At 43.0% G+C, this 24,251-nt stretch overlaps 1 protein-coding gene across 4 annotated transcripts in view; it reads right to left on the bottom strand.

Moving 5' to 3' along the window:
• Window positions 1-24,251, bottom strand: part of NUP93 (nucleoporin 93) — a 1,122,661-nt gene that overhangs the window by 630,254 nt on the left and 468,156 nt on the right. For all 4 annotated transcript variants that reach the window (XM_044081412.1, XM_044081414.1, XM_044081413.1 and 1 more), the window contains one exon: window positions 16,453-16,581. In XM_044081412.1, the coding sequence (XP_043937347.1) occupies window positions 16,453-16,581 (129 nt within the window). The remainder of the gene's footprint in view (window positions 1-16,452; window positions 16,582-24,251) is intronic.

The following is a 24,251-nucleotide window of genomic DNA, read 5'->3' as shown; positions in this document are numbered from 1 at the left end:
AACTGAACAAAATTAAGACATCATTAAGGTACTGCTACTCAATTCTAAGTACTTCAGCAAAAAACTACCCACCCTAAAAGCACTGCTTACCATGGAAAATGTGGATATATGTATCATCACAGAGACCCAGTTCAAGACTAGTGACAGCACTATCAGTGGAGGGCTTCAGTGCGCATCACTAGTACATGCCCACCAACAAAGGTAAATGTGTTTCTATATGCTTAGAAAAAAATCTCATCTTCAGACTTGTTAGACAAGATAATGACCTGGAACACCTCCATGTCCCACTTATTATAAACAAAACCCTTTATTACACTACAGGACCCCACCCCCTCTATATTTCCTGTGGCCCATAACCTCCTATCTAACCAATTTCCTAGGAGACTTCAACTATCTCACCATGAGTTGGGAGATTTACACATCCTCAAACATGTATACCCAAAGATTTATAGACTTCATGGAGCAGCTAGTCCACACCTCAACCAAAGGAAATAAAATCCTGGACTTGGTACTACCAATATGGGATAGCTCTGCTCCCCGCCTATTGTTACCTCCTTCCTGGTCTAACTGGGTCACAAGCCAATCACATTCATCTTAAGACTGAAGCCAGAAGCAATATCTCAGTATTTAGAGGCAATGTAAAAGTTAATCTACTAAAATTTAGTGATACCACTAAACTCAAAAGCCAATTCTACCTCAATTACCCTGCTGCTTTTGTGGAATCCTCTATGGAAAAGTTCTATGCATATGTAAATTGCTGCAAACTGGGGAATATTTATGTGACTGCACAGTCACAGAAGAGTATGTGAAACAGTAGAAAGAGCCAGAGTAAAGACGTATTGGACATCAGAAGCATGCACAAATTGTTTATTTTTTACTGAACATCCTTATGATCATTACAGTACCTAGTACCATAAGTGAATATTTGCAGAGGTGAATAACTGCATTTGTTTCTGAGAGTCTGTGGGTTTAGAAGTACATAAATAAACTCTTTAGTTAAAAAATGACCCAACTGCATCACCTAGATTTCTCTTGTTACAATGCAATTTAGCTGAAAAACTGGAAACCTTGGATCCAAAAGCCAATGCACTCCTCAGTAGGAAATGTACAGGCTACAAGACTGACATGATATAGCATGCCATATGTCTGCACGTGTTTAGGGAAGAATTATTATAGTAATTTAATAAGGCTACCTTTTCAAGAAAAGTAGAAGGCAAAACATCAGGAGTCACAGTAGAATCCAGGAATGACTATGTAATTATGAAAAACTGGTCCTTTGTTCACAATCTGTTCTTTGCAAGAACAGAAGGTCGAATAGAGACTACACTAATTTATATGTTTCTGAGGAAAAGAAATGAGTCAAACTGTAAATTTTAATAGCTGCCATGACTCTAGACAGACAGTGACAGTTAAAACAAATGATCAAACAAGGAGCAGGTATAGAGAAAAAGAACTGAACATGAAAAACTGTCTGTGTGAGCAAAATTACATGCACACAGTTAAAAAAATAAGATGAGAGAATTGATGTCTACAAGATAAAATGTACATTATAAAACAATTTTTAATTAAAATAAAATGAAAAGGTGATGCAGTTGTAATAGCGTCCTACAAGAAAGCTATCAGACTCACAGGGTGTGGTACACTTGAAATTCAAGCCTCATGTACCATGTCCACAAGAGGAAGCAGTGTCCTGCATTTACTCAATTTTTGTAGACGCTACAGTAGAAAATATCACTTTGTAAAGAATTTACAAAGAAAGACCTTGAGCTGCCATGAGAGACTTGAAACTCTAACCTTACACTCATTATCACACATGCTCTTACAAAAAGATTTATGCCTTGCATTCCATGTCATTAGGGAACCTGTCCTCCTCCACCCAGTAGATCTTCACAAGATCAATGGCCCCATAAATATAACAACTAAGGGCTTAAATCTCTACCTGCATACAAATAGAAAAAGCTGGAGGGAAAATTTTCATTACTCAACTTCTATCCCAACTCTGGAACAATTTTCCTCACAAGTTCAGCTAAGTGACACTCCTATATCATGCAAATCAACCCTAGATGTTTGGATAGGTGCACTTAAATTTACACCAAGGACGGACCTACTTTGCTCTTGTATAGAAGGGCGATAAAGCCTTAGGGGTGGGTTCTGTCACAGTATAAATGGTCCTCGAACCTCAACTGCATTGTAATTCCTATGAAAGACAAATTTAATCAAATTAATTTGCATGTTGTTTAGCAAGAACATAAAAATAAGCTATTTGCTGGCATTATTAAAGTGAAAGGAACTGATAATACAGCAGAGGCTTGGAGACAACTCTGCAAGACAAACTTTTCAAGAAAAGCTGAGAATTAAAAAAGGTGGAGTGTTAATCCCAAGTCTGAAGATATTTCTAAAGCACTGGAGTTAAAAGGCAAAAAAAGAGAAGAGTGTGCACCTTGTTGACATGTTTGGGGGTACCAAGTAAGGTCAAAAAGTCAAAAGCTAGTGATGTGAATATAAATACACAATTATGTCTCAAATTGCAGCACTCAAAAAAGTACATTATCCTAACATTCTGTACTATTTGGCTAGAAAGAAACCAGACAAAATAGAGTTCACAGTGTGAAAAGGAAAAACTAACTGCACCTACAGATACCGTGGCGCATCTGTAAATATTCAGAGGCTTTTCAAATAGTATGCAGAGCCACTCAATGAAATCCTTCATGACTGCACTAATTTAACTGGCTTAGGAATCTTGCCAAGAAAAATATCATATACACAAATTCTAATGGCATGCCAGTGGTACATGTTCTAAAGAAAGTACCAATACCTCTCAGGAATAGCTCCAGTATCATTAAGAAGTAACTGCAGCCAACAGAAAGTGTCAACAATATAGTTAGTGCTGTCAAGCAAGGCAAGATTTGTGTTTTACTGCGTTGATCCACAACATCTTAAAATAATTAAAGGATAGCATTACCAATTTGTTATGGTGCAGGAAGTAGTGATTTCTCTTCAAAATGAACAATGCCAAATGTTAAATTCTTTTAAGTACTAGATGTAACTCAAGATAAAAAGAGATAGAGGAAGAGCTGTACATATTTAATATGCCATTATGAAGGTAAATATTCCTTAAATTCCTTTGGCATTTTGTCAGAACCTGAGGCATTCCAAAAAGTTGTTATGCAAATAAATGAAGGCTAGGAAGGTATTGTAAACAAAGCTACCTGGAGGCTAGAGCAGGAAAGCAACAGGGGACGACAACAGTACCAGTAAGGAGAAACTGATTACCTATCAGTGTGAACTCAGACACAAGAACTGCATGACAAGGGGGTTTACTACGAATAGCCAAGTTTCATTTAATTAACATGAGATTATTTAACTCAAAAATATGTAAAACATTGGGATATATATCTAAAAACAGCAACACTTCCAAGGTTGCAAAACACATACTTTTGTTTTGCAGGGGAACTTGCTCCCTTCATCACTAAAGTACAGGCAAGTCCCCTGCACTCGAACTATACACACATTATACATATACAACACACACAAATTCAGATTCCACAAACTCAGTAAAGAGGGAAAATCTAATATAAAATGCAACAAGTCTCCCTCTTCTCTGAGTTTAATAGCAGTTGCTAGAAGCTGATGACCTTTCAGTGAGGATGTTCTGATATCAAGTGGATATCGACAAAAAAGAAATTATGTACTTACCATAACGTTCCATGTTTGTAGTCCATCTCGCCGTAATTCTTGCTGGATGAGTTCGGAGCCGATTCTCGGCTCCGACTCGGCCGATACTAAAGCTCGAGAGCTTTTACTGGCTCGAAGCTAACCGCCTATCCCATGGTGCCTCACAGCAATTCCCCAGATCTTGTTTGCAAGAAAGTAAATGGGTACATAATAGTCAGTAAACTGTCAATAACTATGCACATACAAACAGAACACACTGTATTACTATCCATGCCAGGTGGATGGACAACCACAACGATGTCAGACAGTATAATGGATAGTCCACAAGTTCCTCCAGGAAACAGGAAGGGGGAAGAAGGGTGGGACGCAAGAATGTAGGTGAGATGGACTACAAACATGGAACGTTATGGTAAGTACATAACTTCTTTATGTTATGTAGCCCTATCTCGCTGTAATTCTTGCTGGATGAGACAATGTCTCTAGCACCTTTATCCCGGGTGGCTCAAGCAAAGAGATTCTTCAGCATAGTGAATCCAAAGGATGACTTGTCCTGGGAGGCCAAATCCAATTTGCAATAGGTTCATAGGTTGGTACTAGGCTATCGGCCCTAAGGCCTATGCAAGCTTAGCCATAACAATTCCCTGGAAATTTTTTCCCCACAATATTTACTTCTCTGGGCCCCTGTCTAGCAGGGCGATTGACATGATCCCCGGGGTGAATTTCCTATCTCCCATCCAATCATCAAGGTTCCTTTTGAAGAGGGCCAATGAGGCACTCTGCTTGACATGTATGGGCAGTCTATTCCACAGTATAAGCTGCCTCTGTAAGGCTAGAACCGAGGACCCTGCACACCATACGCAAACTGATTTACCACTAAACCATAGCAGATATAATGAGTGACAAAGGTATGAGGTCTTGCCCAAGTAGCTGCAGCACAAATGGTATCAATTGGGAGTTTAGATCTAAAGGTATATGAAGTTGAAACTGCTCTGGTTGAATGGCCTTTTACTTAGGTTCATAGGTAGATACTAGGCTATCTGCCCTAGGGCATTTATAAGCCTAGCCAGAGTGTATTTGGCTTCCGCCTCCCTATTAGATTAGCCTACTGTGCCTCTGTAAAGAAGGTCACAAAAGGTACCCTTTTAAGATTAGTTTACTTTGCCTCTGTCTAGCAGGGACACAGAAGAGATCCCAGGGGTGAATTTGCGATTTCCCATCCACGCGTCCAGGTTTCGCTTGAAGAGGGTCAGCAAGGGGCTATGCCTAACATGAATTGGGATTCTATTCCAGAGTGAGGGGAGCCTCTGGGAAATGAATCTGTCCCTCCAGCATGTCCTATTTATTTTTGTGCTGAGGTTTAGGTCCCTGGAGCGTGTTGCTCTAAGGGACTTGGATTTTTTGAGGTGGAGCATGTCCATTAATTCTGGGTTTGACATGGCTTTGTATGTCAGGCATAGATCGCCTCTGAGTAGGCGGTAAGCAACTGAGTAGAGCTGGAGTTTCTTTAGTCGAGCTGCATAGGACATCTGTTTGTAGCCCATGATCCTCTTGGTGAGGTACTTTTGGGGTCTCTCCAGTTGTTGCAGGTGTTGGGTAAGGTACATCCCAAAAGGGGCATTTTATTCAATTATGGGCCTGATGAGTAGAGGGGCACAATGACCTCTCGATCTAGTTGCGAACCCTTTCGTGATAAGGTGGGCTATATAGAAGGTCTTTCTACCCACTTTGGCAACGTGGTTATCAAAGGATAGATTACTATCTACGCTGGTCCCCAAATCTCTAATTACTTCTTCCGTACTTAATGGAACCTATGTGGTAATTTGTGGGCACCTTGTTTTTCCCACAGGGGATGACTATGCACTTTTTAGCATTTAGCTTGAGGCCGTGGCTCTGGCACCAGGCATCCGTCTCTGTGAGACCCTTTTGGAGGATGCTTGTTGTCAGCTGGAGATTCGATTATGGCCCCCAGTTTGCAGTCATCTGCGAACTTTGTCAGCCATAATCCCCCCGTGTTAGCCTGAACCTCAGAGAAGTATATACTGAACAAGAGAGGTCCCAGAACGGAGCCCTGTGGGACGCCACTTGTAACTGGTTTGGATTCAGACATGGCACCTGCGATTCTGACCATGTGGGTTGTATCTCTGAGCCAGTTTGCAACCCATCTTGTGATATACAGGTTGATATTTAAGCTGGTAAGCTTATTTATGATGCCCGAGTGGGGTATTGTGTCGAAGGCTTTCGCGAGGTCCAGGTAGGCTGTGTGGACTCCCTTGCCCTCATCTATGGCTTTGATAACTGTTTCAAAGAAATCAACTAGGTTTAAGAGGCAAGATCTGCCCTTAACAAAGCCGAATTGGGTAGGGTCCAGTGTCTGGAGGCTCTCGATGTCTTTGTTTATGAGTTCCATGATAATACACTCCATAGCTTTACAGACCAGACTAGTCAGGCTTATGGGGCAATAGTTTCCGGGGTCCATTGTGGCACCACCTTTGTGGAATGGAACCTCTGTAGCTGTATGCCATTCTTTGGGTACATATCCTGTAGTAAGGCTAAGATTGAACAGTGACTTAATGTGAGGGTTCAGTTCTTCTTGGAGTTAATGTAAGACACAGCCTGGGACATTGTCCGGTCCCATGGATGCTGTGTTTTTTGCTTTGGAGAGGGCAGCTTTCACCTGTGCATCTGTGATGTCAGGGAGGTTACATTCAGTTGGGATAGGTATTTGCTCCGTTGGGGGGGGGGAGTCTGCCCTGAATCTGTCTGCCAGGATGTTGGCTATGTCTGTTGGTTCGGTATATTTTGTACCGTTATGCAACAATTCAGAGCATATCTGGGAGTTTCTGCCCATGCTCCTGACATAACTAAAGAAGGCCTTGTGATTATCTTTAGTGTCTAGGGCAGTTTTTCTTTCGAAACTGGCCTTTGATGATTTTATGAGGGATCAAAGTTTCTTGCTAATACTGATCAGAGATGCCTTCCCTTTTTGGGATTTTGCTCTGTCATGTAGTAGCTTCCTCCTTCTGTTGTATAGCTTATTTATGGCCGGGGTCCACCAGACCGGTCTCCTGTTTTTGGATGAGTGAGTCTTGGATTTATTTGGGATAGCACGATCCATGCATTCCTGCAGGTGCTCATAGAATGCATTTGTAAAGGATTCTGCGGATTGGGCTGTATTATCCTCTGCCCCAGGGGCTTTGAAGGATTCCACCTGAGTCTTGAGAAGTGCAAAGTTGGCTTTTGAGAAATTCTTTACAGTGATTTCCTTGGCTGGGGGTGGGGACAGGATATGGATGTCCAGGGAAATTTGTTTATGGTCTGATCTTACCAATGAGGGGTTTACCTCTGGTGTGGAACATAGAGTCCCCATGTTGGTGATGACCAGGTCCAATATGTTGTTCCCTCTTGTGGGAGTGGTGACCAGTTGTTCCATTGCGTTAGAGTTTATAAATTCAAGGAACCGTTGGGCGAGGATGTTTGGGCTTGAGTAGTTTTCCCAGTCAATGTTTGGGTAGTTGAAGTCACCCAATAACAGTGTTTGGAGACCTTCATATTCTCCAGTGTTCTCAGGAATGCTAAGTGGGGTCCCTGTGATAGGGAGGGTGTTCTGTAGCAGGCTACAAACTGAAAGGCAGTTTTGCCCACTGTTGGATGGTTTCCGATGCTTCGTGCAGTGCCACTAACCTGGAGGTGTAGGTATCTTTGATGAATATAGATACTCCCCCTCCTTTTGTGCTTCGGTCCGAGTTTTGGGGCCGAAACGCATGGTATGAGTTATAACCTGGTAGTGCTGGGGTGCTCTCAGGAGCCTTGAACCAGGTTTCTGATACTGCACAGACATCGATTTTCTCCATACTGAGGAGAGCCTCGAGTGCATGCATCTTGAGGTTTAGACTTCTGGCACTGAGTAGCATTACCTTTAGTTTTTTTATCCTTGGGTTGTCTATGGAGGTGGGTTTGTCCTTTGAGCCTTGCCTAAAAAAGGCACTATGGGGGTGGCAAGAGCCTTGGCCAGTATACGAAAGCCTAAGGGTGACAGGTGCAAGCCGTCCCTAGCGAAGCAATGTAGCTTGTCGAGCATGTCATCCCAGGCTGACAGACACTGGATCCCCTTTGAATGACACCAATAACTTTAGCCAATTGTTGAAACTGATCATTTTGTCTTTATACTGTGGCATCATTCTTGGTGAGGGCAAGATGCTACTCAAGGTCAGGGTCATACCAGCCTGGGCTACATGGTCAGAGAGCTCCTCTATGTCTCTTTTCATGTAATCCAGGGAGGTACGTCTCAGGTCATTCACACCAGCATGGACAATGACAGAGTCATACCTGTACTTGCTTTGGAGTGACCTGAGTGCTTGCATTATGTGGTAGATCCTGGCATCCGACAGGCAGCTTACAGTGACCTTCTCCTTGTTCAGTCTGGTGAGCGGGACGTCAGTGTACCGGACAATAGAGTCCCCTATAACAAGTGTATTTGGTGTGTTCTTTGGCCTTAAGGGCTGTGACTGTGAGGCACACTGATTTTGTGAGATATTTGATTTGTGGGTATTGTTGAGGGGTGGCTGTTGCTTGAATATCTGCTTAGGAGGTCTTTGCTGTTTAGGCAGATTTTTATTTAGAGCCTCCGAGTATGTTTTTGTGTGTTTATGTGCTGGGTATGCAGATGCAATAGGTCTGTGTGAGACTGGATTTGTGGTGTGGGTGGTTACCTTTTCCTCCTGACTGACACTGCCAGTCTTGGAATGAGAGAGCTCTGCCTCCAGTTTGGCTGTGTAACTGCATCTCTCACATGTATTAGAGTTTGTTGGAAGGAGGAGAGGGTTGCCTGTGTACATAAGGCAATTGTAACATTGTCTCAAAATTCCCAGATTCACCAGCTGGACTGGAGAGTAACCTTGAAACTGACCCTTGGACATATAGGGAACTGGTTTTTTACTGATCAGATTACGGAAGGGAACTGATTTTTCACGATCAGGAAGGACCAATCGGGAGCCTAATACATATGAGAAGTCAAGGAGGGTGTAGTGCTTTAGTTAGTGTTTCCTTATAAGAGCTGAGCAAGTGCGGGGCTTTAGAAAGAGAATAGAGTGATTACTTTGAGAGTTTGAACAATTCTAAGGGAAAAAGTGAAGAGCAGACTTTGTGGATACTGGAATCGTTTAAACCTGTTTAGGCGGCACTGCCCGACGCTGCTCAGTGCGCAAAAAGAGAGTTGTAGGGTTTTAAGAGAGACAGATCAAGGAGTTTAGAATTGACCCAAAATGGCCAATAAAACTACAGCTTCTAGGTAGTAACCACTCCTCCAGGGACAGGCAGGCTGTAAAGTGTTAACCACTCCCACTGGTGAACACAGTGACTTCCGTTTAGCCCAAGCAAGCACTGGCCTTCTAGAAACTTCTAAACAGTTCAGAACAGCAAATCTGTAACTGACCTTTCTTAACTTTCAGAAAGTGGGAAAAAAGCTGGTAATTGTTTGCCAGCAGCTTTGTAAGCAAATGAAATGCAGTCTGAAAGCCATTTAGACAAAGTGAACTTAGAAACCGGCAAGCCTTTATCTTTGTCTGAAAAGGAAAAACAATTGGTCTGATTTTCGAGATTCTTTAATCCTGTGCAGGTAAAACCTGAGAATTCTGTGGATATCCAATTGGTATAGTCTGTATTCTGATTTATTAGTATGATTTGGGAAGAAAACTGGTAGTTCGATAGTTGTGTTGAGATTATGCTCTGAACATACGTTAGGAAGAAAGGAAGGATTAGTTCTAAGTAAGACTCCATCCTTGTGGAAACAATGTAAAGCGGTCGAATGGTGAGGGCTTGCATTCTGAAACTCTCCTGGCAGATGTTATAGCCTCTAAGAACAATGTCTTCCAGGACAAGAATTTCAGATCCGATGAAGAGGAGGATTCAAAAGGTGGAGAAATTAAAGATGTAAGAACTAGGTTTCGGTCCCAGGGCTCCAGTGGTTGCCTGATTGGAGGTCTGAGAAGGACTCCTCCTTTCAAAAATGTTTTGCATAAAGAGTAGGACATGACTGGATTTCCCATGTAGCCAAAATTATAATTAGAGATGGCAGCTAACTGAACTCTAATAGTAGCAGCTGCAGCTCCTTCATGAAAAATGGATGCCAGGACGGAAAAGATAGACTCTATAGGAGCTGAGTAGGGATCTATGCCTTGGTTTGCTGCCCAAATGGAGAACCTTTTCCATTTACTGGAATATAATTTCATGGTGGAAGGTTTGTGTGAAAAAATCAGAATGTGTTTGACTGAGGGGGAAAGGGAAACACACCTGGCTATTCATGGAACTGGAGCAGCCATGCTTGTCAATTTTAGGGTTTGGATAGTAGGATGGAACTGCCCTGATTGATGAATCAGGAGGTCTGGAGATGGTTCCAGATTCCATTGATGAATCAGGAGGTCTGGAGATGGTTCCAGAATCCATGGTTCCTCCAAGAGATAGGGCTACAGGAAGGGGAACCAGAGGCCAGTAAGGAGCAATGAGGATCAGGGTACTCAAACAGTTTTGCTTTCTGAATCACTTTTGATACGAGAGGAAAAGGTGGAAAAGCATAAAGGAGTCCCGGAGGCCAAATGTGGACCAGAGCATCCCTGGGTGACATCCCCGGATGGGGAACTAGGGCAAAGTAGCTGCTGCATTTGGTGTTCATGCAAGTGGCAAATAGGTCACAGCAAGGCTGGCCCCAATTGCAAAAAAATCTCTTATGCAACTTCTGAATTCAGGGACCACTCGTGAGACATCAGAATTGCTCGACTGAGTTTGTCTGCTATCACATTGGAGTTCCCCAGGATGTGCGTTGCTACCAGAAAGCGTTGAGTGTCCATCGCCCATTTCCATACTATTAACGCCTCTCGACAAAGTGGGTAAGATTTGGTTCCCCCTTGCTTATGTACCACACTACAGACATGGTGTCCGAATGAATCACAATTGTCCCAGTTGGAAGAGAACTGTGAAGTGCTTGCAATGCGTATAAGAACCACTCTCATCTCCAGAACATTTATGTGCAAGTGGTTCTCGTGATCCTACCAAATACCTTGGACCGTCATTCCGAAATAATGCCCCCCACCCTAATCTGGGAGGCGTCCGTGGTCAACTCTATATTTTGTTGAGGGGGAGCAAGTGGGCGACCTAGATGAAGTTGATCCGTATGTAACCACCATGTTAGATCCTTTTGCAGGAGTTTGTGATGAGTATTTGATGAGACAGGGGGAGATCCTGCATTGGCCACTGGGCAAATAGCAGCCAATGAAGTACTCTCATGTGCAGACGGCTAGGGGAACAAAGAGAATGGTAGAAGCCATAGTCCCTAGGACCTGAAGGACTACCCTGGCCTGTACTTTGTCTTTCTTCAGCAAGGATCTGACTGGGTTGTGCAACAATTCTATCCTTTCTGATGTCAGTTTTGCTGTCATGGTGGTTGAGTCCATTTCTGAGCCTAAGAATACAATGTGCTGCGGTGGAAATAAGGCTGACTTTTTTAGGTTTACTGTAATGCTTAGTCTGGCGCACAAGGATAGAGTCTCGTCCCTAGTTCTGATTAGTTGGTGCTTGGTGGTAGCAGTGAGGAGCCAGTCGTATAGGTACGGAAACACCTGGAATCCTTGATGTCTCAGGTGAGCCGTTACCACTGCCATGCATTTGGTGAACACTCTGGGGGTTGGTAGTGAGGCCAAAGGGTAGTGTTCAAAAGTGAAAATGACTGGCTCCCAGCTGAAAGCGTAGGTGTCTTCTGGAGCGCCTGTCCATTTTGATGTGGTAGTACGCATCCTAAAGATCTAGCCAGCACATCCAATTGTCCTTCCCGATAAAGGGAAATATCGACTGCAGAGTGATCATACAAAACTTTGATTCTTTACAGACTTGTTGAGTTTGCTGAGATCTATAACTGATCTCCAGTCCCCTGTCTTTTTTGGAACTAAAAAAAAATTGTGAGTACGTTCCGGACCTTATTTGCTCTGTGGGGACTTCTTGGATTACTCTTTTTTTTTTGAAGCAACGAGATGACCTCTGATATTGCATGGTCTAATTGAATGGGTGGCATGTCTGGTAGTGACCAGTTTACTGGGGGATCTGAAACAAAGGGAATAAGGTAATCTCTGGAAATTATGGTTTGTACCCAACGATCTTGGGAAATTTGTAGCCAGGCACTTGGGTACAGAGAAAGACGACCCCCAACTGCCTCCAGAGACGGACAGTCAGGCAACCCCTCAGGGACGATGGAAGGGATGATCGGAGAAAGTTTCTCCATCTCCCTGATGCTGCGGACCTCCTCTGCCATGAGGGCAGCGTCTTCCATTATATCCTGTAGAGGAGGGTTGACCTTGTACCTGAGGGAAACCTTTTTGGGATTTACAAAACCACATTTTCTCTCCTGTTTGATCCTTGGGATAGGGTCTAGAAGGAAGGGAGAAAGGACTTGGACAGCAGATAAGGCTTTCCCCTTCCTGCACGCACCAGGTCAAAGTCTCTTTTACCTGAGGTCCAAAAAGAGTTGAACCATCAAAGGGAACGCTGGTAAAGGAAGACTTAAAGGATTCCATGAAGTGACAGACGCATACAGGAATGTCTCCCAAGAGAAATTCCTGCTGCGGCTGCCCTGCTCGCTCAGTCAGCTGCATAGGAAATCAGCCTCATGGAGGAGTTAGCTATAGATGTAAGGGTGGAGAGCTGCGCAGATACGCTGTCCGTGCATCCCGAAGCTACTGAACCCTGAAGGGTGTCTCCCAACTCCTTTAGGAGATCCCTTTGAAGTCTAGTAAAATGGGAAAGGTAATTCAGCGATCGTAAGGTAAATGCCGCTGAAGAGAAAGTACGCTTTCCATACCTATCCATCATCCTGGACTCTATTAGGAGGATGTATATTAGAAGATGTCTCGGACAACTCCTTTTTTGTGGCCACTGCTACCACTATAGCATCCACAGGAACTCTTAGAAAGAAAAGACTTATCTTCCGGAGCAGTCATAAATTTGTTTAGCCTCCTAGGGACAGGCTCCACTGTGTCCGGGGAGGTCTAGGCTTTCTGGGATATGACCCCCCAGGAGTTGGTCATAAGGCAGCGTCATCCAGGAGGTGGAAGGTCGGGAACCAAAGGCCTCAAGGTACACTGATTCATCCTCAGTAGGGTTAGAGGTCTTCCAATCTCCCCTCTGTCTAAGGATTTCAAGGATGTCAGCAAAAGACATCCTCAGAGGGGGATCTAGGGGACCCTTCTGACTCATCCAGATCAGTGTCTGAGGTGACAGACTCAGGTGAGTCCATGTGCTTCCTCTTACAAAGTCTCTTCAGAGGGAGCTCTCCAGTGGGATAATCTGGGGAGGTCTCAGAAGAGGGGACACCTGCAATGGGGGCTGCTTGAGTCTCTGGTTCCCTACGCTGAGGGGGTGATGGGGGAGAAGAGGTTGCTGCTGGCTGCTGGTGGGACACTGGGTCCAAAGGCAGGTCTTTGGCACTAGACAAAGCTTTCTCTATTGCTTCGAAAGCCTTTCCTCCCCGCTCCGAAGACTACCTCGGCTCCGAGGAGACGGAAGGTCGGCTCTGAGCAGGAGGGACAGGTTCCAAAGCAGATGTGGGAACAGAGCTCAGTTGAGCCGAAGCACTGAGAGGGAGGGTGGGGTCCAAAGAAAAACAGGGGTGACTATCCCCCTCAGAGTCTACTCTAGAGTGTCTGCTCCCAGATCCCTCGGCTCCAGACTGAGCTGCTGAGGACAGAGTTACCAGTTCCGAGGAAGCAGGAAGAATTCTCAGAACCGAAGGATCCAACACAGAAGGACCCAAAATGTTGGACTCCGAAAGCGAAGCAGTCAGAGGAGGAGCAGTAGTCTGGAGTTGGGACGGCTCCAAAGCCTTTGGGTCCAGAAGAGCTAACTTTATGGCCGCAGCCGGGTCACAGAGCAACCTCTTCACCACTCACTCGATGTCCTCATCTGAAAGTATCCTGGAGGAATGGGTGGAGACAGAAGGAGATCTCCTCCTTTCTAAAACAGGAGAACTCAATGTTGATGAAACAGTGTCGATAACTGGTGAGTGTCTCGATATCGAAGGTTGCCTCGGAACTTAAGAAACCGATAGCACTGAGACAGAACAAGCGGAATCGGACCCAGAACTTCTTGGCTCCATTGCTTTAGACTTTTTAGATGGCTCCGACGCTGGAACCGAAGATTTTCTCTTTATAGTTTTTGGAGCTGTCTGACCAAGTTCCAGCTGTTCCTGGAAGGAACTAGTCATAAGACCCCTGTCTTTCAATTTACGTTTTCTCTCATTAAGGACCCTAGAACTGAAGGCATGGCAAAAAGTACAGGGTTTTTGTAAATGAGCCTCTCCCAGACAGTACACACAGCCAGTGTGACTGTTAGTCAATGACAGTTTTTGTGAACACATCACATTTCTTGAACCCAGAAGGGCGGTGTTCCTTATGTTCTCTATCTTTCTCTTTGGACATGCTGACAAGAAAACAAGGCTAACAACAATTACAATACTAACAATACTAATTATAACCAACAGCAAAGTGTGAAGAGAAGAAAATTTTTTTTTTTTTTTAAAGGGAAGAATGACTAGCACTCAGGGAGAAAAGGCCCTCTAATTTAAACGGGCAACTACGGCCCTCTAACTAAAATGGGCCGTACAATCCTATAAAGGTGGAATAGGGGATCAAGCACTCTTCAACAATCACACAGGTAATAGATAACAACTATTAAGATACAAACATGAAGAAAAAAGACGAAAAATAACAAGATTATCAAAATTCTACTTAGCCAACGAGCCAGTAAGGAAACAACCTTGAAGCGTTCGTGGCAAATGAGATCTGGGGAATTGCCGTGAGGCACCATGGGATAGGGGTTAGCCTCAAACCAGTAAAAGCACTCAAGCTTTAGTATCAGCCAAGTCGGAGATGAGAATCAGCTCTGAACCCATCCAGCAAGAATGACGGCGAGATAGGACTACATAACATCAGTAGGTTTCCTTATGGAAAGAGGACACTACAGTTGCTGAACAGATTAAGACAACAATATTTCAAGTTAAATAACAGCAAATGCAAGATAAGAGTGACATGACTGACAAGACAGTCATATCCTAATATCAAGACTGACTAAGACTTGAGGCAGAAAAAGTCACAGCAACCACACAAATTCAAAATGGAGAAGACAGGCAGGCATTACAAGTGACTTTAGAAATGATATCATATCTTGCGAAGTTCATAACTGCTATGTCTGGGATAACCATGACTTTAAAAGTGATAAACGAACAATGTAACCTGAGAATAGAGCTATGAACAAGAAAAGAGTTTTGAAATGCTCAAAAGAGACTAGCTACAGATATACCAATAATAAAAGACTATGTCATGACTAAACCAGTTCTGTTGAAATTATATTAGCAGTCAGACTGGTATAAGAGCTGTGAAACAAGAGAAGTGACCAGATGTCTCTAGGTCACTTATAGAAGCACAAACATGATACTTGTGAATGGAAAAGGATTTGTTAGAAACACTGTATTAATGTGAAAAATCCCAGTCTGTTTACCATAAAGTTGTTTTAGGTGTAAACAGACCATAAACCCTTGCAAAACATTTGCAAAGCATAAAGTCTCTGTACAATGCATCACTGAGACTGCACTCTCTAGAAAGATCTGAAAGAGAAGCACTGACCAAGCAAAGAACTACACCCACTAAGAGTACTTATACAGAGTAGCATGAAGAATGTACAGGAGAACTAGAGATTATTTGAGTAATACTGCAGCTACCAATGACAGAAGAAAATGTGTTTTCAGATATTTATAAACTTAGAAATGCAGTTACTGCTAAAATAAGTCAGAGTGAGAGGCTGGCCTGAGCAAAAAAAAAAAAAAAAAAAATCAGTAAGAGAAACAATGCACATATTTTACTTTGAAGGAAGAAATATGTTGTATGCAAAATTGATCAAATATATAAATCACATCATAGAATAGTAACACAACAGGTCAGGTCAGGAATGTTGACAAAACAAGTACAGCAGAGTTGTGCTAGTTGGGATCCATACTTTAACAACTGAAAGGAAGAAGTGATATCATAGCCTGTTTACGTTCAAGGAAGCTATGTACCTTGCATAAATTATTACTTTGAGTGTCCTGAAATAAACTGACAGACATAACAATTGCAAATGTAGCTGATGTACTAAAGTCAACATTCAGAAAAGTTGCTCATGTATGTTAACTGAAACATATAACATTCAGCACACACTATTTCAGAATCTAATAGACAAATGGAGATAATTATACCATGAAGATTCTCATGACAGAGCAGCAAAAATATTGATAAAGATTATCTCACTATTTCTAAATATAAGAATATTCCACTGCATACACTCACAAAATTGCATGTAGACCCTAAAAGCTAGCAGATCCAGCTCTGTATCCTACATCACACTACTTGCACGATTAAAAAACTACCCTAATAAAAACTGGTAACTGGTGTGAGCCTTCTGCTAACGTTATGCAACTAGCTGTATATCATAAAGAGGTATGATCTTACAGCTTATGATACTCAAGCATTTACAATACTCAGTGTTGTTCAAAATCTCCCAACACATCTTAAGGCTAACTTTCATAACACCGTAGTGTACAATCAAAGCTGAAGAAGCCCTCAAAATTAACATTCCTCAAGTCAGATTAAAACAAGAACTGCAAATTGTTATCAAGATGACAGTATTATCCATTTTATATCATAGATCGTAACCATGGACTTGTTTACTACTTCTGTACATACTTTGAGTAATGTTTTTACTCACCTCACTCTCCTGTGTAAAATCAAGGGCATCTTCGCCTGAAGCAAGAAGTGTATGAAGTATCTTCTCCTTCACCTGTTCCCACTCCACCAGCATAGACTCCCTGTGATACTCTTCAGCCATAGCAAAGGTCTGTCAAAGAAATAGTTTCCTTTTTCAATTATAAATATAATGTTTAGTTTCAGTTAAAAAAGAACGATGCTAGTAGCCAATCTTGTGTATATAAGGGATCACAATTTCCTAATATGCTACTTCTACTTGTTCATTAAATTCTGTGGCAACCATATAATAATAAAAATTGAAACACAGATGCCAGTTGAAGCCATTTGACTTACACAAAAAAAAAAAAAAAAAAAAGGAATAACCACTACTAGCAACCAAGTTCAGCCTTGGCTGTCAGAAGGGAGGGCTGGAAATTAAGTACTGCACATGTTTAATCTAGCAGCTGTTAGGACACCGCAAAAGACCAGCAGCTGTTAAAGATCTTTACAAAAGACAAGGCAGAATGGTACTGTTGGCTCTTATTATATCAAAAGTACAAGAACAAGGAGGCAGGCACTTCTACCTTTCTAGGCGAGTGTAAGATGGAAACACAGGTGCACAGCTGTAATGTGCAAATACAAGGAGCTTGCAATACATATTACTGGCCATTAGATCTAGACTAATATTTAGAAATGTGCAACACAATTCAACATTTCTGCATACTAGCTGTTAAATTGTATCGGACTTGGGCATATTACTACACAACTATAATCACAAGAGCACAGAGTACTAAGTTAGGAGCATGAGCTGGGCAGCACTGCTGTCGATGCAGTCACCTGATGGATGTTAACAATCGCCATGACAGCACTATACACTGATGTTACACCACTTATAGACATAAAACTTTGTAAGCTGTGTGTCTACATATATATGCATGTATGTGTGAGTGTGCATGCGTGCACATGTATGCTTGCATGTGAGCACACATCAGAGCTGGTTAGCAACATTAACACCATCTCTGGCTGTGACCTTTACCTGTGCTTTCATAATAGCATAGTGGATTTCTCCTGCTTGTATGCCACTCTGTACACTTACAACTGCTGAAACACTTGTATTCTTGCTGTAAAGTTCATGTGCATATGCAGTGCACACTTACTGGTTTCCTTGTGTATAACAATGATTCTCAACAGCTATGTGTATCCCTCTCACTGAATCAAACATTGTCTTCCTCCCTGCAATTTATAATGTACCAGTCCAAAACATCAAGAACGGTCTCAACCTTACCCCTAAATAGCAAGCAAATCTTGTAAGGTACGAATCTTCCCAATAAATCAATGTTAATATTACTCCAATGAAAACACAGAGATGATACATATTGCTGAAAAACAACTTTTAACACCAAAAAACACGTCCTAATATAGTACTTTAAGAAAAAAAAACTTCTCATATCCTATATAATCTAATGTTATGTACTTACCACAGTGATGAATCGTCAGGATTCTAGCCCATACACATTACACAGAAGGACTGTCTGCTGAGGGTGGCAAGCATGTTCTTACTCCTCCCCTAACTCCCACAAGGTTTGTCACCTCCCTCTCTCATCCAGATGAGCTTGCTGGCTAAGAGCTACAAGAGTACCTCAACATATTCCTATTAAAATACACACAGAAGCCCAACAAGGGGGACCATCCTAAGCAAGGCCTTGGGTACAGTAACAAGGCCTGTTCAAAATGATAAGGTGACAATCTGAAAGAGAAAGGAGGGAGGGTTTGTTGAAGTGTCTGAACTAGGATGACAAACTTCTAAAGTTATGGTAACCACATAACTTTCACATCTTACATACATTCATAGGCATGTGCTAAGTAGGGTAGCCACCTTTCGTTGTGGCTTAGACTAGACTTAGACCACACCCCCCTTGTACCACCAGCAACCCTGCCCAATCTCTGCCCACATTTCACCCATTTTATGACACCATTGTCATGTCACACGAGGGGAACGCCCTCTTTTTCCGATTGTGATGCCTTTTTTCTGCAGATTTACTATGTTTTTTATAATAAAAAAGCATAGCAAATCCACCGATTTAACAAAATCCAATAGTCTGTTTCTTTTTTGAAAGAGAATACCGGAGTTTGTACAGTGTTTTCTGGACAACTGAACAATCAGTTTGATTTTCTGATCGTCCAGAAAAAAAAAACGGTTCGGTGGCAATGCTATGTACTAGGCTATCTGCCTTTGCAGGCCATTTTAAACCTAGCTAATTTCCCTTTTTCTGCTTGAAATAACTAATCCCGTTTGGTTATAGATTGGCCTTACCCATCCATCTATCCACCCACGTCTTTTCCCATTTTTTGCACATGGGGGTCAGGATGTCATTTCAACAGTGACATTCACCTAGAGCCAAGGTTCACACTGCTGGGTGACTAGCCCTGCTACTGCTGTTCTTCCATGCCACACACTAACATGCACACTCGTACCTATGGCCAATTTAGTGTCTCCAATCCACATACTGCATGCCTTTGGAGTGTTGGAAGAAACCCTCTCTGACACAGGGAGGACATGCAGACTCTACACAGAAGGCACCCCAGCCAAAAATCGAATCTGAGAACCTCCGGCTGTGAGGCAACAATGTTATCTGCTGCATCACAGAGCTGCTATCTTCACTTATTTTACATTCCCACAAAACATGTAACTGCCTTACAAATGTCCTTTTCTGGATTTATTAAGTAAAAATGTCATCAGTGAATAAAGCCATCTTTTCTACCATACCAGTTGTAACTTGAATTTATGAGTCCCTTATTTTCTTTACCAGTTCCTCTGAATATATAGTAAATAAAGGGGAAAGAGAACACCCCTGTCTGGTTTCTCTGTTCAAACATAATTTGTTAGAAAGGAAACCTCACACAAGCCCTTCATATAGCTTTCAATTTAACCCTATTATTATATCGGGGAGTGCAAATGCTATCATTGGTCTACTCATAAAAACCCATCTGATTCCACTGAATGCCTTCTCAACATTAAGATCCATCAACAATAGTGGTGTTTTCCTATACTATGTTCTCCTCTGGTTCACTGCTGTTCTCTTTGTTGTCAAGTGTTTGTCTACCTGCCACAAAAAACACAGTGAACCATATCTATAAATTTCAGTCTTACCCATCCCATGATCAACAATTACATATTACCCCTAATGAGAATAACTGGGATCATACCAGAGATAATTTGAGGGGACCCATGATGGGATAAAGCATTAGGAGCTGCCTCTGCTCATTAGTAGCACAGGGGGCAATCCTGGGATAAAGTTTTGATTCCCCATCCACAGATCTAAGTTGCCCATGATGATGGACAAGGAAGAATTTTGTTTTATGTGGATGGGGAGTCTGTTCCACAGCAGTGGTATCCTCTGTGAGATAAACCTGTCCCTCTAAACCGTTCTGTTGATGTTGCAGAAAAGGTTTGGATCCCTAGACAAAGTATTTCTGCTGTTATTTGACTTGGTGATATGCAATAAATCCATCAGCATTGGATTGCTGGATATCTTGTATGCTAAGCACAGGTAATCTCTTAGCAGACTGTAGGAAACAGAGTACAGCAACAGGTTCTGAGTTGGTCCATGAAGGACATGTTGTTTAGGCCTGGTGTCCTTTTAGTAAGGTATCTCTGTGGCATTTCAGTTGCTGCATCTCATTCATAGGTAGGTACTAGGCTATCGGCCCAAGGGCCTACGTAAGCCTAGCTAACAAGGTTCCCTGGCTTACGCCACCCAAGAAAGTTATTTTCCTGTGCCACTGTCGAGCAGACACACAGAAGTGATCCCCGGGGTGCATTTCCTATTCCCCATCCACTCATCAAGATTTTTTCTTGAGTGCTAATGAAGAACTTTGCTTGACATAGATGGGTATCCTGTTCCAGAGTATGGGAAGTCTCTGGGACAGGATTCTATCCCTCCAGCATGTCCTGTTTATTGTGGTGACAAGGTTTAGGTCCCTAGAGTGTGTAGCTCGGAGAATTGGGATTTCTTTAAGTGTAGCATGTCCAACAGCTCTGGGTTTGACATAGCTTTATATGTTAGGCAGAGATCACCTCGGAGTAGGCGATATGCTACGGAGTAAAGCTGGGGATTTTTGAGGCAGTCAGTGTAGGGCATTTGTTTGAGGCCAGTAATCCTCTGTGAGGTACTTCTGTGGCCTTTTCAGCTGCTGCAGATGTCTTGTGAGGTACACTCCAAAAGGGGCATTGTACTCTATAATGGGTCTAATGAGTGTAGAGTAGAGGGGAACAATGACCTCTTTTATCCTGGATGAGAACTCTTTTATGATGAGGTGTGCCATGTAGAAGGACTTCCTGACTACTGTGGCAATGTGACTATCAAAGGAGAGACTACTGTCAACCTGGGTCCCAAGGTCTCTTATCACACATTCGGCATTAAGTAGATTGCTGCCTATGTGGTAGTTCATGGGTACAGAGTTTTTACCAAATGGGATGACACTGCACTTTGGCATTGAGCTTGAGGCCATAGCTCTGACATCAGGCATCTGTCTCAGCAAGGCCCTTCTGTAGGATGTCCACATCATTTGGGGACTTGACTATGGCTCCTAGTTTGCAGTCATCTGCAAACATTGTTAGCCAGAGGCCTTCTGTGTTAGCCTGTACTTCAGATTAGTAGATACCAAACAGGAGAGGTCCCAGGACGGAACCCTGTGGTACTCCACTTGTCACTGCTTTGAGGTCAGATTTGGAGTCTGCAACTTTTACATTGTGGGTTCTGTCAGTGAGCCAGTTGGCAACCCATCTTGTGACGTAGGGATTTATACCTAGTTTAGTGAGTTTAGCTATAATTCCAGAATGGGGGATGGTGTCGAAAGCCTTGGCGAGGTCAAGATAGGTTGTGTGAACCACCTTACCCTCATCTACGGCTTTGGTGAATGCCTCAAAGAAGTCGATCAGGTTCAGGAGGCATAATCTATCTTTCACAAACCTGAACTGGGTGGGATCCAGAGTTTGGAGGTTACCAATGTCTTTGTTTAGGAGTTCCATGGTGATACGTTCCATGGCCTTACAGACCAGGCTTGTCAGCTAATAGGTCGACAGTTCCCGGGATCAGTGGTGGCTCCCCCTTTGTGGAGTGGGATAACTGTTGCTATGCGCCATTCAGTGGGCACAAAGCCTGATGCAAGGCTATTATTGAACATGGTGCTTAAGTGGGGAGCCAGTTTGTTCTGAAGTTCGTGTAAAACGCAGCCTGGGATGTTGTCCGGTCCCATGGATGCTGTGTTTTTGGCTTTAGAGAGTGCAGCTTTTACCTGCGTAGTTGTGATTACAGGGACTCTGCATTCTTCCTGTATAGATATGGGCCCTTTAGGGGGGGTAAAGTTAGCACTGAACCTATCTGCCAGGATGTTGGCAATATCAGTTGGTTCTGTAATTTTCGTGCCGTTGTGCTGTAATTTAGAGCAGATCTGGGTGTTGCCATCGAGATTCTTGACACAGCTACAGAATGCTTTGTGGTTGTCCTTAGAATTAGTGGCAATTTTGTTTTCGTAGCTAGCTTTTGAAGATCTTATACGGATCTCAGCTTCTGACTGAGGCTGACCAGGGAGCTCCTCCACTCATGGGATTTTACTCTCTTTTGCAACAGTTTCTTCCTTCTGTTGTACAGTTTGTTTATGGCAGGGGACCACCAGATTGGCTTCTTTTTTTGGAGGATAGCATCTTGGTTCCGTTTGGGATAGCACGATCCATGCACTCGTGTAAGTGCTTATATAGTGCATTTGTGTAGGACTCAGCAGTTGTAACTGTATTGTCCATCTGCACCATCTGCATGGGTGTCATGAAGTTCACCACTTCTGTCTTAAGCAGCATGAAGTTGGCTTTGGAGAAATTTTTTACCATGGTTTCCTTAATGGGGGGTGGGGGCAGGATGTGGATATCAAGGGTGATAGATCGGACCAACGAGGAGTTAACTTCAGGTGTGGAACACCAGTCACTCATGTTGGTAATGACTAGGTCTAGGATATTGTTGCCCCTGGTGGAGGTGTGGATAAGAGGATCCAGGGCATTGGAGTTTATGAATTCCAGAAAGCATGGAGATAAAGAGTTGGTACATGAGTAGTTTTCCCAATTAATGGTGGGGTAGTTGAAGTCACCCACTAATAGGGTGTTTGGTTGAAGCCTAATATTTTCTAGTACATCAAGAAAAGAGGAGTGGGAATCCTGGGGCATGGTGGGGGATCTGTAGCAAGCTACAATTTGGATTGCAGTTTTGCCCATAGTTAGTTGCACCTGGATAACCTTGGATGCATTATTCTGAGCAACTAGCCTGGAGGTGTGGATATCCTTAATGAATATGGACACACCTCCGCCTTTGGTGTTTCAGTCCAGGTTACATGGCCGAAAAGTGTGGTATGAGTTATAGCCTGGTAGTGCAGGGGTGCTCTCTGGTGCCTTGAACCAGGTCTCAGTCACTGCACAGATATCAATGTTCTCCATTTTAAGGAGTGCCTCAAGTGAGTGCATTTTGAGATTTAGACTTCTAGCATTGAGTAGCATTACCTTCAGTTTTTGCTTGCCTGTTCCTGTTACGGTGGTGAATTCATTTGAACCTTGCCTAAAAAAGGCACTATAGGGACAGCAAGAGCCTTAGCCAGTATCCGGAATTCCAGTGGTGACAGGTGCAGGCCATCTGTAGCAAAGCATCGTGGTCTGTCGACCATGTTATCCCAAGCAGACAGATACTGGATCCCCTTAGAATGACACCAGAAGTTTAGTCAATTGTTGAAGTCAATCATTTTGTCCTTGTACTGCGGTATCATTCTGGGCGATGGCAGAATGTTACTCAGGGCTAGGGTCATACCTTCCTGGTTTACAAGATCGGAGAGCTCTTCCATGTCTCTTTTCATGTAGTCTAGGGAGGTATGTCTCAGGTCATTCACGCCATCATGGACAATGACAGAGTCATATTTGTACTTCTTGTGGAGTGACCTGAATGTGTGGGTTATGTGGCGGATCCTGGCACCTGACAGGCAGCTGACCGTAACCTTCTCCTTGTTTAGCCTGGTGAGTGGGACATCAGTGTGCCTGACTATAGAGTCACCTATGACTAGTGTGTTGGGTACGTTGTTTTGTCTTATTGGCTGTTGTTGAGTGGCACACTGTGGGCTATGTGTCATTTGGGTTGCACTGGGGGATGGAGGTTGCTTGCGTTTCTGCTTTGGAGGTCTCTGTTGCTTAGACAGATTATTATAGAGAGCCTCTGCAAAGATTTTTGTGTTACTATGTGTGGATTTTGGTGGTGCAGATTTAGTGAGACTATGTGATGAGTGTGATGTGGTGCAAATGTTTACCTTCTCCTCATGACTGTAAAGTTCAGTCTTGGTTGGAGAGAGCTTTACCTCCAGTTTGGCTAGATAAGTGCATCTCTCACAGGTTGTAGTGTTGGGTGGTAGGAGGAGAGGGTTGTCTGTGCACAGAGTTCTGTGCTGGGACCTCTCCTGTTTGGCATCTACTTTTCTGAAGTAAAAGCCAATACCAGAGTGCTCTGGCTGACTGAGTTTGCAGGTGACTGAAAGGTAGGAGCAGTCAGTGAATCACTGGATTACTGGCCAAATGAGGGCTGATTAATGTGGGGCATGACATCCCTAGATAAACAGCTTTGTTTATAAGCTGTGCAATTTTGAACAATTTTCTACAACAAAAGACAAGTTGGTCAAAACTTAGGTCACTGTCCATATAAGTTCCCAAATCCCAAACAAATGGATCAAACCTTAAGGGGTGTATCTTCAATGTGGTAGTTCCCTGGGGTAGAAGACTTCCCAAAGTATACAATA

Source organism: Protopterus annectens, chromosome 8.part0 (assembly GCF_019279795.1).
Source record: "Protopterus annectens isolate FY-2018-M chromosome 8.part0, PAN1.0, whole genome shotgun sequence".
Taxonomy (NCBI): Eukaryota; Metazoa; Chordata; order Ceratodontiformes; family Protopteridae; genus Protopterus; species Protopterus annectens.
This window is presented reverse-complemented; position numbering and strand designations above follow the sequence as displayed.